Raw genomic sequence first — 17,183 nt, 5'->3', positions numbered from 1 at the left:
TATTAAATATTTGTTCCAAGAAATCAGTACATAATGACTTGCTGACTTAATGAATACTTGAGATTCTTCATTGTGTCTTCATCCTTGCAAGTGAGCTATAGGACCAAAAGCAAAGCAAAACACAGACATATTCTTGACAAAAGTGTTTTTGAGTGAACATGTGAGGTTTTAATTGGATGAGAAAAGAAAGAGAAGGTGGCATATTGTAATAAAGGGTGATTTCTGTGCTATAATTCATAAGCATATTTTATAAATAACTTAGAAATTTAACTGTGTTTGTATGGTATATGTTTTTGTATGGTGTATGAATGGATTGAAAGCCCATATGCCTATCAGAGACTATTTACATGACTTTATGATAGTTTTTAATAGTAAGTTAGGAGAACATTGGACTTCCATACAGCACTATAAAACATAACTAGGATACAGAACAGTGAAGTTCATAAGATAAACCTGACCATCCAACTCTGCTTTGGACCGTGTATAGGATGTGTCTGTAGGATTCCCCAGATCCATTTTTAGGGATTTTGATCCAGTCATTGACTGGGCAACAGTTGTAACTTGTTACTTCTATTTATTTTAATGTGTAAATGTGTGGGTGTATGTTTGTGTCATTTTATGAGAATGAAAATCAAAGAATAAAAGGACTTTACAAAGCTGTAGTATTAATTCATATTTCTGTTCTTGATAGTGGATGGATGGTAAATATATTTATTTTGTGGTGCTGTTGTATATTTATGGAGTGCTTCCATAAATAAATTACTCATGATTAGAGGATAAAATCATGATGTTTAAGCAACACAGTGTTCTAAAACCTAGAAAAAGTACTAAGTGGAGCGGGTTATAATATGAGTAAGTGCAAAGTGAATGTTTTAAAATAAATAGCACTTGGATGACCTGAGATGTCAGAACTGGAGATAAGGTTGTGTGTTTGTCAATATAGCCTTCATGTTTTACAGACTCCTAAGGGAACAAGGGAAGATACAATTTCACCTTTTCTGTGCCAAAACATTTTAATTATATCTTCTTCCAACTACAGCGGTTCAGTAACCAAGGAGCTGACATTGATGCATGTGTTGATAAAGCTGCAAACATTCAAAATGAGATTAACAAAGATTTTGAGCAAAGGGTGACAGCTAATTTTGCACAGTATTCTGCATCTAATTCAGGCCAACGTAATAATAGAATATTTTATAACTCTTTTGTTATTCAAAAGGACTTTTATGATGCATTTGTGTTTGTGGATAACTTGTACCATACTCAAGAAATTATCTGACTATTGGCTTAAAACTATTTGCATCTATATAGCTATGCTGAACAATATTAAAGGGGGAGAAAAACTGTCTTACTATTAAAAGTTGTGGGATTTTTGTTTGTTTTGCTTTGTTTTTGTAATCATTCTTCATCCTTGGAACTCTTTGCCTTACCTTAATTAACCTTGAACACAGTAGCTAAGAAGGTATAGAGATGGCAAACATGTAGTTTTAATATTGCTTAGTATGCACTACTAAAATAGCGAAGAGAAGTATATTCAACTTATTTAATTAATAAAACTGTAGTTTCTTTATGTCCTTGAGTTCCTTTGAACACATTTCAGTGTATTTCTTTTCTTCTCTGTTCTCTATTTGAAGGCGGCTGACAGTCTTCTTTCACTTTTCTTTTTGTTTGCGAAATTTTCTTTTCTTTTTTTTTTTTATCCACTCACTTCTCCATCTGCTTTCACTTTTGTTTGCTTGGGCCGTCTCTCATCCCAACTTGATAATGAGGAATGCAGTGTGACCCTGACCTCTATCAGCCCATGCATGACCTTCTGACTCTACCATATAACCTTTGACCTTCTCTTTGACAGCTTGATTAATTACCCTGTGTTATGATTTATGAGTAAGTGCTATGTAAAAATAATAGACAACAGGTGGTCCTCTGAAAACTTTTTGTGGCATGTTTTCTTTTACTGACTAACTTGATGAGCTATTTGAAGCTGGAAACTTAACTGGGATCATCTATGTTGGTCCATATTATGGTATTTTAATACATGGAACGTAGCATAAGAATTCAAGAAGCTGCAACTTGAAGTATGGTCATGAGGAACACTTTGCAAACTATTAGTAGGGTGCTGTTACCTAATGCATGTTGAGAAGAAGCACAAAACAGAGTCAAGAGACATTTCAGGCATTTCAGTCCCAGGTCACGTCTTGAGAAAATTGCTGAAATAATGGAGGGGGCATTTTTCAAGCAGAGCTGCAGCTCCAACAGCTATGTTTACTTTAACGCTTCACTAGTGACTTCTGATTGGTTGTCATGACCTCATCTCACTGTTGCACCTAGGATGTTGCAACAGTGACATATCCATACCTTACTTGTGAAAAGGATGAGAATAAACACTGTACATATTTCAGAGAAGATGAATGGACAGTGGTGTTTGTCCATTTTAACTATGGATAGATGTACTTTGTAGATAAAACACTTTGGTTTTCATTTCCCTGGAGGATGAGCACCTACTGTCTTTCAAAGCAAGCAGATAGAATGATGAACTTGAAAAATATGATTGATAAATCTGTGTAAAATGATCTCTTACAGAGCTTTGCCTGAAGACCCAGCTAGATAGTTCCACAGGTCACAGAATTCTGCTCTGGCCCCTGACCTCTTTGGTCACATGTGGCTTGAGGTATTGGCAGGTTAATATGCAGACCTGAGTATTTTCAACTGATTTTTTTTTAATTGAGCCAACCACAAGAGATTGGAAAAGATAAAATTTACCCCTATTTTCCATTTTCCTCATTACTGGTAGTTTACAGGCAAATTAACTTGAATAAATCTTCAGTTTTAGCAGTATTTCATTTGGGGTCAGAAGTACAGACTGGTTTTGTTTAGGCATCTTAAAATTTTATATGTGGATTTTCTTGATAAGCACATTTCTGTGCCGGTTTAATTCCTCTAGCAAGATTTCCCCTTTGGTTCTTTGTATTTGGCATCACCTGTCTGTTTTAGACTTCTCTGACCTAAGCATCATTTGTTGATGGAATGATAAATGAACTATTATTTATTAGTAAGTACATCTATAGACTTCAAAGTAAAGAAGGCCTGTTGGCCTATGTAGTCTATTTAGATCACAGAACGTACTTGTGCTGAGTAAAATGCCATAAACTTTTGAGGGTTTCTAATTCGGATCCCATAGCTTATACCTTATGAACATAGGTCTGAAAATGAAACTGTGTTTCTAGCTAAAAGAAAGCATATAGAATGGAATTGGGTGAGTTAAATAGGTGAAGCATACCTTTACCAATGTCTGTCCTCTGGATCTTCTACGAGACTGTGATCAAACTGGAGTTAATTAGCGATTTTATGTATGCTTTGTCTCTTGAAATGTTGGATATTGGAATTGATTTGTGTAAATCATTATAAATGATGCCAGAAATCTTATTTAGTTGTAGAATGCTAAATAATCAGTTTGATCACTTTCTGTTGTTAAACATAACTGAAGATGTTTCCATGTGTGTTTGAGATTAGCTAACTTCATCTTAGGAGAAATTTAACACGTTTAATTAATAATTAAATATGAAAGAGATTCTTTAATATAAGATGTTTAAGGTTCTAAGTGTAATTGATAGAGGCTTCCTTATTAGAGTAGCAGTGGACAGTCATTCTATAATGCTACACAATGCCTGACTTCATAGTATAGTTCTATAAAACCTTATAGGTACCTTATTCTAAGTTTTTAAAAGATATGAGTTGATATAAAGCTATTTTAAACAGTTAAACTTAACTACTGATATTTTGTCTCTGCTTTGCTTTACTTTATTTGCTTTGTCTATTTAGTTTCCATTATTGACGTTGACATGACAAAATCCTTGTAGCTTACATAAATGGATCTTCTTGCCAATGTTACGTATGATGGAGAAAACAGGGAAAAGATGTGTCTGATTTCAGCATGGAGGTGGGGTAGTTAACTTTGTTTCATTGCTCCTGCTTTCTCCTAGTCATTATAAAATAGTTATGAGTGATATCTGTGAATATTAATTTATCCAAAAAATTTAGTTGAAAATGATTACTTTTTTATAGAGTGATAATTGAATTTTCAGCAGAAATTTAGTAAAATAAGCTCTCATTTCTGCAGAAAATGTTCCTGAATATTTCTTATTATTGCATTAATTAAATTGGCCATTTGAAATATGTAAAGGGTAAAATATATCCTAAATAATTTAAGTGTTTAATAGAAGCATTCATTGTCGAAATCTAAATGATAATTCTTTAATTGACTTATATAGTGGTGATTTAAAAATAGAATCATTTTTCATCTGTTGATGCCTCAGTGAAAAATTGACATTGTGCCTTTATAAAATTGAACAAATGAGTCATGTAATTTTCAGTTACATAATCAATATCTTAGACAAATACTACTTCTTTGATGATTTATGTGTGTCTGTTGTTTATATGATGTAGCTGGGACACATCAAATTTCAAAGACTTTAAAAGCAAGTAGGTACAATAATTTTTAATTTATGATTTGTAAAAATTGAACTGAAACGTGCTCAAGTAAGGCTGATATTATACAAATACTATTTCTAATAATTAAATTTTAAATTAGGATAGTAGTTTTGAAATTCTGGTGAGTATAAATTTTATTGGAAGAGTTCACCTTTACTTGGATTTCATTTGTTGTGCAAACAAGATGCTCGTGTTTTATCAATTTATTAAACATCTCATTTTGTTACTTTGCTTTTGAAGTTTTTTGTATCATCATTAAAATGTATGTCACTGATTTTAACTCTAAGAATTATAAGATTCTATTTGAGGATTGCTGACTCTAACCCATGTGTGAGGATGAAGTGTGTGTGTGTGTGTGTGTGTGTGTGTGTGTTTAAAGTTCAATTCACTCAGAGAAGGCAGGGAAGAAACATGACAGGAGACCACTTACTCACGGTACAGAATCTAGTAAGGAGGCAATTTTCTTTTTGGCCTATGGTGACCTTTTTTGACTATGTTCCTTACACCAGAGACAGTGTACTGAATGCCTCTATTTCACCCTGGTTAGCAGAGTGCAACAGTGTTCTTTAACTTACTTTTGGTGGGAGGAGAAGTTATAGCTGAAATTTGAGAAGGGCGTGAAAAGTTGTAAGAGGCACAAGGAAGAGGGGTAGGAACTTACTTCAAATGTGATTTTAATAACTAGTCAAGTGTGTCCAACTGTAGAAAATCACCAAGTGACAATCTGTCTACCTGACAGTGATCACAATGAATTACAAGACTTTTGAATAGCTATACAGATTAGAATAAAGCAGAACCAAATAAAATATCTTTTGTTGGTAAAACTTAGGACTTACCAACCAAGAAACTTAAAAAAAAAAAAAAAAAACAAAGAAAAGAAAAACGTCTTTTGTCCTTCGATGTCAAATGTTTAAATTAAATATTTTTTCAAGTACTTTGTGAAATTTCATGAAAGAAGCATTTATCTAAAGTTTTTTACTTTAACATATGTTGATTTGTGGTATTGTGTTCATTATTTTGGTATATATTGCATAGTTTTCATGCATATAAGACACTATATCTTAATTTTGAGTCATATTATTAAAGTCAGGACATCAGTGATCTTAAAAGTTTCCAAACCAGATCATAGTTTTAGACAGTAATATCATTGATTAGGGCATGAGGGAAGGGATCGGAAGAAACTCAGTGAAATTTCTAAGTAGTTTGTGAAATCAAATGCAAAAAAACCAACCATGAATGAGTTTCATATCACATATTTTAAAATAAGATAGTTGAGTCTGTGTTAATGTTGATTCATTATTATTGCCATCAGGTTTAAAATTATGTTAATGAGATTTTATTTTCTGTGGATTTGTTTTATCATAAAATAATATATCTTTTAAGTATGGCCTTATAGAAGTTTACAAGATTCAATTCAAATACTCACAACATGGAGTTGAATAGTAAGACAAGATATATAAGAGCTTCAAAAATTTGTGTTGTGCATGCTTATCAGTGGTTTTTGCTTGTTCTCCCATATTTTATCATGATTAGGTTATTCTGTCAATTATAGTGAAAATATCAAAAATATCTTATTTGCATTGCTAAAATATGTCTGATAGGAATTCATTTATGTTTTTCTAACTTTAAGCCTTGATAGTTCATTCAACAAGTTGTATTTTTAAAGCTTAAAATTTTACATGTTTTCTGTAATAAAGATAAATTGTTTATTTGCAAAATGAAATTTCAAGATTCAAGGGTTGCTTCCATACATTAGTTTATTTTGTTTTGTGATTTTTCTGACCTCCTAAAAGGAAAAGGTAAATAAAATCCTAGCTGCACAGGTAGATATTTATGTTTCTGATAAGACAGATACGTAAATTTGTGGAACGTTAGACTTATTCCTTAATTGCTCATTCTTTCTTGCTTCGCAAACAAAGAAAAAATACTCATTAAGGGGCTAGTATAAAGTAAAAATCCTACAAAATGTATTTTGAATTGTAAACTTCAATTTCAAAAAGATTATTTTCTCAAAATATATATTATAAATATTAATGTGGTTTGAAAGTAAAACTGTTATTTGATAATTTATTTCAATCATTTTTGGAGTTATGTGAGATCTGAATTACATTTTTTAAAAATTTGGGCATTATAATCATGTTGTAATTATGTGGTTTTTGTTCTTATGGATAATAAATGGTTATTTATATATGCAATAAATGCAAGGAACTTTAAATGACTTTCTTTTGGAAAAATTAAAACAATACTCTTTTTTTTTGACAGGCAGAGTTAGACAGTGAGAGAGAGAGACACAGAGAAAGAACAATACTTTTTCCTAAAGGAATATTTTAGTGGCTGTGCATCTATATTACATTACTTAGTCTGAGATTTTGGAAGCTTTTTAATCATTGAAATGGATTCTGAAATGAAATTATGCACTTTTCTTTTGTTTCAAAACAGGAAGGCTATGGAGTGATAGTACTGAATCCCAACGAAAACTATATTGAAGTAGAAAAGCCCAAGACTCACGTACAGTCATCTTCAGATAGCTCAGATGAACCTGCAGAAAAACGGGAAAGAAAAGATAAAGTCTCTAAAGAGACAAAGAAGCGGCGTGATTTCTATGAGAAGTATCGTAACCCCCAAAGAGAAAAAGAAATGATGCAACTGTATATCAGAGTAAGTGAGATGAATGCTTTCCTTCCTTAGTCCCTATGTTTATATTTTATTTAATATAAATTATTTTGTTTGCTTTTCTAAAGGAACTGTTAGTTCTTTTATTTTTAGCCATTTACTTTGCTTGGTTGTTTATTTTGGAAGAAATGTTTTCAGTTTTTACTTCAAAATTATAAGACGCATTATTCTTACTTCAGTGTTAACATTTTACAGAAGGTTCAAATGCAACTGCTGTTTCCTTTTGTGTCATACATTCATTCAAGGAAACTTTTCCAAAATAAGTTTGTTGTGATACATACAAAAGGAAGAGAACTTTCCAATCCAGTTCTCAACATGCTATTTCCTTAAGTAATTTTTCTGCTATATTGTTCATAAGAGAAAGTACATGTATTCTAATAATTCCAAGACCTAATATCTGCTGAATTAATAATGTGCTGAACAAAACAGTCATCATCTTGGGTGGTAAGTTTTACTGGATGATGTATTGTTTTCCTCTAAGCAACCATCCGTTCATGGTGCCTCAGCCTGACTTCTGAAGGCAGAATGGGGGGAGAGTAATTAATATCTTAATAAATATTGAAGCTAAAATAGTGCAGGGATAGTGTAATGAGGGGACACTGTCCTCTGCTCTCGTCTTACGCAGTGAACCTTTGCACTTGATAATGCTAGCAGCATGGGATCGTTATCACAGTGCTGCCCAAGTGTTTCTAAGTCTGTAGGGGGCACAAACAATGTTATTTGCACTTTGACATATTCTACTTGATATACATACTGTGTGTTATATGTTAGACATATTTGTACAATTTTCAATGCCTTTATTATGGATGCTAGGAGTTTAATTTATTAGTAAAACATGTCAAAAATGCTACTGAGTGAAACCGTAAATAGATAGGTTCTTCAAAAGTGAGTAAACCAGAACATTTATTTAAACATAGACAATTTAACATTTTACAAATTACACTTTGGCTAGTAGTAACATTTCAGAGTATTATACTTGAGTTATTTTTATGTTTACTTTAAATGATCATTAATATTTCATGTCACCTGTGAAGGAAAATATCTTGCTTTCTAACTTTTTATTTTATTTTTTTACACTTCTAGCTCATGGCATAGTCACCCTTTTTGGGGGAGCTAATTTTAATCCAAATAGCCAGTATTAAAGGTCATTCTGTTGAGTAAGTTATGACAGTAAAGAATAGTGAAAGCAGTGTATAAATTCTCAAGGCCCCCAGAAAGATATCCTGATCAATTCTGAAAGCACTTTATGCAGTGAGTCAATCAGAAGTAGGGAGATATTTCTTGTAAACATCTTACTATTTAATATTATTTGAAAAATGAACAGTTAATGAATTTGAAGTCACTAAGTCTCTTGTGTGTTCTAATGTAATCATTTACCCCTTGGACTGCGCATGGGTCATGATGTTGCCTTCCCCGTTGGAGTCCTACTCTTCCTTCTATGTGATCTGTCCTGTCAGGTACCACCTATGACAGTTAAAATTTTCTAAAATTACTGTCCATATCCAGGAAATAATTATGTAAGCTCTTTAAGATATGCAAATCATGGAGTATTCACTTGTCTATGTAAAATGCAAATAAAAGTAATTTCTGAGTTGTTTTTTATTTCTTCTTAATTTCTTTTATTTGCATAGCCATGTATAGATTAAGCATCTATTTCAGATATCTGTCCTGTAGGTTTATTTCTTCCTTTCTGTTTTCTCTTTATCTTGTCATCATTGCTTTGATTTTCTCTTTTGTTCTCTTGTGTGTATGCATTTTCTTTATCCTGTTGTTCACATCTGCTTCATTTATCCCTGCATTTATTGTTTCTTACACCAAGGGAAAAAATCCTTTTATGTCGCTTCATTATTAAGACCTGCTCTCTTTCCTTTCGTCTTCTTTCCTTAATTCTTTTCTCTTGTTCTCACTCCTGCCACTTTTACTTCTTTTCCTTAGTTCTTTATGCCTCATTCACTCATCAATCCATCCAAAGCAATAAAGGATAAAAATAGACTCATGGAGATAGCACAACTTGTATTTGGTAGTCTTAGTTAAGAAATGTCTTCTCTTAATAATCACCCTTTCTTTTAAAACTCAAAATTGTGTGGAACAGCAGAGGTGTGCTGCTACTATTAAAACTTACTTCTAGATAGCAATGCTTGGTCCTATAGTAGAAAGCAGAAGAATGGGTTCATTCTGTGGAAAACATGTTAATTCTTAGGTTATTTTGATCCCCTCAGGAAATTACTTCCTCTCTTAAACATGTCCAAATAACAATATTTGTAATTTTCAAACAGAGAGCATTGTAGGTAATAGAGATAAATTTTACTTATATACTTCTTAAGCCTTTACATTGCATATTTTTGCAACAGCCTAATGAGTAGGTGGATCAAGTCATTTTATCCTGGGGCAGGCATTGTTGTGGTAGTTAAGCTTCCATTGGAACACCTGCATCCCATATAGAGGAGCCTTGGTTCAGGTCCCAGCTCTGCTCTTCATTCCAGCTTCCTGCTGAGGTATACCCTAGGAGACAGAGATGATGGCTCAGGTTGTTGGGTTGCTGCCACCCGTGTGGAACACCAGGATGGCATTCCCACCTCCTGGCTTCAGCCTGGCCAAGCCCTAGCTGTTGCAAGCATTTAGAGAATGAGGCAGCAGATGAGAGCACTCTCTCTCCTTTTCTCTCATTCTTACTTGGCCTATCTCTTTTTCCTTCTCTCCATTTCTCCATCTCTCTCTCTCTCTGCCTTTCAAATTAATAAAATAAATAACATTAAAAATTTTTCAGTTCATGGGAAAATGCTTTCAAAAAATCATTTTTATTAAAGAAACTGATGTACAGGTGTTTGTCTAGATTCACAAGGCAGTAAATGATAGAAGTAAGTATAGAAACCAGGACTTCTAATTACTGTGTATTCTTACTCTCCTTCCCTCCTTTCCACATTTTTCTACTGACTGAAAACAATTTGTATCTGAAATAGGAAAATTGAACCATATGTAATAAAAGTATGATATGATATACTAAGCTACATATGATAATGACCAGGTAGATTTTAACCAGTTCTTTAATAGACTCTGTTAAATGTCTAAACTACTTCCATATTTATGTTCTCTTTTAATTAGGTTACTAATATTGAACCAGATTGATGATGAATTGACCGTGGGTCAAAAATTTCAGAGAAGTTTCCCCAGAGTCACAGAACTCTTAATGTAGGCTCCATGAGGGCAGGTGTGAGCCTACTCTGTTCACTGCCGTGTCCCCAGAGCCTAGGAGAGCCTTCACAATAAACTGTAAACAAGATAGTGGGGCTAACATTAAAATCTCACACATGGAGTACTTTTTTATTTTTATTCTTATTTTTTTAAAAGATTTTAATTATTTATTTGAGAGTTAGAGTCACAGACAGAGAGAGGGAGAGTCAGAGAGAAAGGTCTTCCATCGACTGGTTCACTCCCCAAAAGGCCGCAACAGCCAGAGCTGTGCTGATTCGAAGCCAGGAGCGAGGAGCTTCTTCTGGGTCTTCCACGCGGGTACGGGGGTCCAAGCACCCAGGCCATCCTCCACTGTTTTCCCAGACCATAACATAGAACTGGATCAGAAGAGGAGCAGCCAAGACTAGAACCAGTGCCCATATGGGATGCCAGCGCCGGAAGCAGAGACTTAACCTACTGTGCCGGCCCCTGGAGTACTTTTTTGAAATACTTGTATGTTCTACGTTATTAAAGTGTGCTACTTGCTTTTCTGTGAACAAAAAAACCTACTTTGTAGGTCACCTATTCAGTAGCTGAGATGCCATTCTAAAAATTGATTAAAAATTAGTACGTCAAGGTTCATTTGATTCTTCCACTGATCTATACATTTTTAAATGAGTATAAAAAAACTGGAATACCCCATTTTCCTTTTTACTATAGTTCCATAGTCTTAAAATTATGGATACAAATAGAAATGTTTCATAGTATCCCAAGCCTGTTTCTGCTTTACCCACTTGTTCATAAGGGTACAGCCAGTCTGCCATGCTTACTCTATGTTGTGCACACTTTATGCCCTCCTTATGAAATCTGTAACTTTGCTTTCTGTCCTTTTCCCTAATCCAAATTCTTTCCATGTTATAGTGCCTGGCTAAAACTCCACTTCTTTCTCTCCCTATAACCAGTGGCCTTTCCTTATTAAGACTCAAAGAAATCACTGTGATTGGTTAACTTCTGTGGACTTACCATGTGCTTTCTTGGAATATATCCTATATTTTTTCTCAGAATTTTAACGTACCAATTTATCTTTAATGCTTTTCTAGTGGATCTCCCGTAATCTACTAAATCTTTGAGCATGGTTTACGGATTTTTACATTACATTAAGTCCTTAATAATAAGTAGATTTTGGGGGCCGGTATTGTGGCATAGTGAATAAGGCTGCTGCCTGCAATGCGAGCATCTCATATGGCCGTGCCATTCACTTCCAGCTGCTCCACTTCCGATCCAGCTCTCTACTGTGACCTGGGAAAGCAGTAGAAGATGGCCCAAGTCCCTGGGCCCCTGCACCTATGTGGGAGACCTCAAAGATATTCCAGGCTCCTGGCTTTGGATCCGCCCAGCTCTGGCCATTGCAGCCATTTAGGGAGTGAAACAGTAGATGGAAGACCTCTGTCTATCTCTGCATCTGTCTTTTTGTAACTCTGCCTTTCAAATATATAAATAAATCTTTTAAAAATAATAATAAGTGGATTTGGGGGCTTGGTGTTGTGGCACAGTAGATTAAATCAATGCTGTGACATTAACATTCCATATCAGCTGCTCGCTTCGGCAGCACATATACTAAAATTGGAACATTCCATATCGGAGTGCTAGTTCAAGCCCCAGTTCCTCTACTTCTTATCCAGCTTTCTGCTAATGCTCCTGGAAAGGCAGAAGAAGATGGTCCAAAAAATATTCATGCCACTGCCACTCGTGTGGGAGACGAGAATGGAGTTCTTGGCTCCTGGCTTTGAACTGGCTGTTGTGGACATTTGGGCAGTGAACCAGCAACCAGCAGATAGAAGGTCTCTCTCTCTCTCTCTCTTTCTCTCTCCCCCCTCCCTCCCTCTTCCTCCCTCTTCTCTTCCTCTCTTCCTTTCTCCCTCTCTCCCCCTCCCTCTCTGCCTCTCCCTCTCTCTTTCAAATAAAAATAAATAAATAAATAAATCTTTAAAAATAATAATAAGCAAATATGACCATTTTTACTTTGATACAGAGCATATTGTGGGCGAGTGAGAAATTGATACTAAACGCACGCACTAGACTCCAAAGTAAAAATATTAAGGCTTCTTCTAGCAATATCTAGATAACAGGACCTGCAGCATCAGAACAAAGGTATCAAATTAGAGCCTAAGTACTCAGACTAGGAAAGAGGATGCATTCATATATCCTTATAGAGTATAAAGTAGAATTCAGGAGAAGTGACTTGATGCCAGTCTCTCTGATGTTGGCCTGGATCTGCTGCAAACCTCTTTCCTAAGGTGAAACATCATTGTAGGCTGTGCTGAGGGAACTAAAGAGGAATAACACCCTGAATGTAAAAGAAAACAAAATGCAAAACAGATGCCAGATGCCGGGACTGGAGGGGAGGAAAGTTACATGGCCACAGGAGAAAAAGTCTAAATGTTGAGGAGCCGTTTACAGAACAAGAATCTTGGCAGAGCCTGGCATTGCACATTGAAGATACTCAAATATTTATGGATTGATTTCTTGTTGACATCCATCAAAAATCTTATTCCTTAACATGTGAGATATTTGATGTTGACTAGTTTTCTGACTGATTTTTTTCCAGCACTCAAGAATTTTTGCAATTGTTCAGAAGCAGCCAACTTTGATAAACTGAAGCTCTCTTTTAAGAAGTATGTTTTTGATGTTCTGACTTGAGTTTGTTCACAAGTTTGGAGAGGGCTAATGAATGTCATTCTGCCTTCTCTTCTGGACCTGTTCTCTTGTGCACTAGTGCCACCAACATCATTTCTATCTCATATTTTAGCAACTAGATTCAATTATTCAATTTATTTATATTGCAGCCAACAAGTATTTAACCACCAGAACCATTATATTTTCCTAGTGTACTTAAGTATGCTTTAACTAACTTTCTTCCTCTTTTTTTCTTTCTTTTTTTGGGGGGGTATCTAGTATATAACCAGTGTCTTAAATTTTTGCAAGTATCTGTAATGCCCAGGCAGGAGTAAAGTAAAATCCTGGTCTAAAACTTTAAGATTTACAATTTGTAATTTTATTTTCTGGCTAAATGAGTATAAATAGACATGACTGACAAGTGGATTATGTAGCACTTTTTTGATGCATTAGGAGCAGAGCATGAGAGATCAAAGAACTTGCTGTTTCATGTGGCAACTTTCCTTAACTATGAAATAATGTACTTGCTGGCATATATTATGGCTTATTAAGGGGAATGATTTGGTCTAAGCAATAAACATCATGTCAGACATGCCTGGCAGGAAAACCTGCTTAATATGTTTTGTAATAAGATGGAATTTTTTGTTCTCAAAAACATCTGCCAACTGAATTCAAGAGTGAAGACAGAAAATGTCATCAATTTAGTGGTAATCCTATAAATTTAGTTTCTTTTTGAGCAACACATATCAAGACACACAAAATTCCCAGTGTTAATCACCACTGGTTATAGTACTTTGTAAAACGATGAAACAAAAACATTTTATTTTTATATAATGTGTTAATTAATTCATAATGAATTTTAATATTTCAACTGATAAAATTTTAACAAGCATCTTGCCAACAGATCATTTTTTAAAGCATCTGCTTTTTAATGTGTTGGGTTGAGAACTGAGTCAAATGACTAAATATGTAATGTATTCTTTAAAAAAACATATTTCCACCCCCGTCAGTACCGATACACTATTTTTTTCCTCTTAGACCACCAGGGGCTGCTGCTGTTCATACTGGATTTTGTTTTCCTTAGACACTGAGTACCCCCTATTATACTACATCTGTAGTTTTCTTCTTATTATTTTAAGCTCAAATGTTTTTAAAAGTGTAGCTAGAAAGAAGAAAAGGCTTACTCAAAAGCATAAAACTCAGCGTACGAATTTTTTATTGTTAAGTGTTTGATACATTCCTAAGCATTTATGTTTTTCCAGATCAGCTTAAAACTTATAGACATCAAATGTAGATTGTGATAATAACTATTTTTCTTTCTCTTTAATGTATTAATAACACTCAGAATCATACCGTTGTGAAGATACAGGGTAAAGATGAGGCTAACAGTGCAGAATCTAATAGACTTGACTATGAATTCTAGTTTTTCCACTTAACATAGCTAATTTCCCCACACCTCAGGTTTTTAGTCTGAAAAATTAAATGATAATAATATAAATAAAGCATAATAAATTATCTAGTACATAGTCTTGAGGCTTTAGGTCCAACAAATAACACATTATCTTCTCTCATCTTGACTACCAATTGAGAAAGAACCCAGTCCTGAAGCTTCTTGGCCCTTCTATCTTCTGGTACCTTTCTGGGGTGTTTTCTCTGACATCAACCAATCCTCCAATTCTCTGACACCAAGCAGATGTCCGATAATTCAATTCAGTTGTGACACTATTTACCCAGATTTCCTGTCCAAACCACACATTTAAAGGGCTCTATTTTTTTTTAAAGATTTATTTATTTACTTGAAAGTCAGAGTTACACAGAGAGAGAAGGAAAGGAAGAGAGAGAGAGAGAGAGAGAGAGAGAGAGAGAGAGAGAAAGAGGTCTTATATCTGCTGGTTCACTCCTCAGATAGCCACAATGGCCGGAGCTGCACCGACCAGGAGCCAGGAGCTTCTTCCAGGTCTCCCACGGGGGTGGGTACAGAGGCCCAAGGACCTGGGCCATCTTCTACTGCTTTCCCAGGCCATAGCAGAGAGCTGGCGTCCCGGAACCAGTGCCCATATGGGATGCCAGCACTTTAGGTAGCGGCTTTACCCACTAAGCCACAGCACCGGCCCCAAACGGCTCTATATTTTGAGAATGCCCCTGATATTACTCCAAATCCTATGGGAGTCATTCATACTTCTGACTAAGTGGATAAAACTGGGAGTTCTCACAACTCCCTTCTCAGGTTCAATAATTTGCTAAAACTGCTCATAGAACTCAGAAAAAATACTTATAATTGATTTATTATAAAGGATACAACTCAGCAACAGCCAAAAGGAAGAAATGCATAGGGCACGGTATGTGTGGAGGGCATACCAAGTATCCTGTCTAGGCATGCCCTCCTCCCTGCCGTACATCAACATGTGCCCTAACCTGGAAGCTCTCCATTGCCAGGACGGAAAGGTTACTTAAAGACTTCATGTTAAATCGCTGCCTTAGCTTCAAATCAGTGAAGGAAAGGGAATTGTTGCCAACAGCAAAAGACACTCCTGCGACTCAGGAAACTCCAAGGGTTTGAGGAGTTCTGTTCCAGGACCCAGGACCCAGGGACAAAACCAAATATATCTCTGTTTCATGCTGCAAAATTTTGCCAGAAAGCTCTCTATCTTAACACTCCTCAGTTTGGAACTCAGCAGTATTATACAGGAATTATACAAGGAGATCAGAACATTAGCCTTACTAATTGAAATTTGGGAAATTTGATTGAGATTTGTTGCACATGGACTTCCTGATGTATTCACCTCTGAAATGAATTTACCCCATTTCCTCCAAACATCCCATTGCCTCTCGTGGTAGAAAGGAGGCTGGAATACATGTTGTTTGTAAGTCCATTTAAAAGACGCCTGGAAGGACTGAGCTGAGCTGAGCTGAGTGTGCTGTTTCTGTTTCCAAATATGCTAACCAGCCACTCCTGTGGAAAAGAGAAGGAGGGCAGGGGAGGGAAACTAGAACTGGTACTCTAGCTGCAGTGCCTCCATGTAAGATGAGAGAGGAGTGGGACCTATCTGACAAGGGTGAGTCCCTAACAAATATCGCTGTTATTACTTGCATTTTTCAACAGCTCAGTAAAGCAGTATTAAATATAATCATTAGCTGTTCACTAAAGGATACCATAGTTTCTTCATTTTAAACTTTTAAAAGGGAAACTGTATATCGTATTATTTGCAGCAAAATGGATGAGACCAGAGGGCATTGAGTTAAGTCAGACCCAGAAAGACAGATACCGCATGTTCTCTGTTCTGTGTGGAAGCTTAAAAAAAAAAAGTCAGTCTGCACATGGGATAGAATTTACTGGAGACTGGGAAGTGGGGGGAGGGGAGGAGTGATAGAGGGACAGTAGAAGGTACACAAATACATTTAGGTGGAAAAAGTGCATTCATGTGTTCTACAATACATGGGGGACTATGGTGCTCAGTAACCTATAATGTATGTTGTGAATGACTGGAAGGTAGGAGCTGAAAGACTCCAGACATGAGTTGTTGATGGAAGATGGAGATATTGATTACTCTGATTCGATCAGTGCACATTCTGTATTGGCGCATGTATTGGAAATCGCATTGTACCCCAGAGGCATGGCCATTAGTATGTGTTAATCAAAAAGTTTCTCAGAAGATGTTTAAGGAAATAGAAATGCCAGTTACCTTGCTTGATCATTACACATTGTATACATATACATGTAAATAAAGTGCAACACTATATGTACCCCATAACAATGGAAATTTAGAATTTTTTAAATAAAAAAATAAAAAGGAGACTGTGATAAAGCCAGATTATGGCTAAAGTGACTAAAAAGTTGCATAATATTAAAGTGTTAAAAAGGCCATGATCGTATTTTGAGTCTCAAATTATTATTCATATTTTCATGATTCATGCTTCCACAGTCTAGTAAATACAGTAGAACTTTTAATAAAGATTTGATGAGTGAATATTACTTCCTTCCATGACCATACAAAGGAAAAGAGACAGACTTTTCCCTATAGAAACTCACTCTTTGATACTGACTAGCATGAGACTGAAAAGTGTGCTAACACCCAGAAAATTAGTACATTGCTCTGAAAGCTAAATTAATTGCCATTATTAAATGGACCTAGCATTTTTTTTTTGGACAGCCATAATTAAGTGTACCAGGCATTCTT

General features: G+C 35.3%; 1 protein-coding gene across 11 annotated transcripts in view; it reads left to right on the top strand.

The window, feature by feature from the left end:
* ARB2A (ARB2 cotranscriptional regulator A) overlaps positions 1–17,183 on the top strand; it is a 466,145-nt gene that overhangs the window by 209,322 nt on the left and 239,640 nt on the right. For all 11 annotated transcript variants that reach the window (XM_008261940.5, XM_051853996.3, XM_089313035.1 and 8 more), the window contains one exon: positions 6,925–7,143. In XM_008261940.5, the coding sequence (XP_008260162.2) occupies positions 6,925–7,143 (219 nt within the window). The remainder of the gene's footprint in view (positions 1–6,924; positions 7,144–17,183) is intronic.

The sequence above is a fragment of the Oryctolagus cuniculus genome, chromosome 14 (genome assembly GCF_051225735.1).
Source record: "Oryctolagus cuniculus isolate XC-2025 breed Fujian yellow rabbit chromosome 14, ASM5122573v1, whole genome shotgun sequence".
Lineage (NCBI taxonomy): Eukaryota > Metazoa > Chordata > Mammalia > Lagomorpha > Leporidae > Oryctolagus > Oryctolagus cuniculus.
Note: the sequence above shows the minus strand (reverse complement) of the source record. Positions and strands in the feature narration are given on the sequence as shown.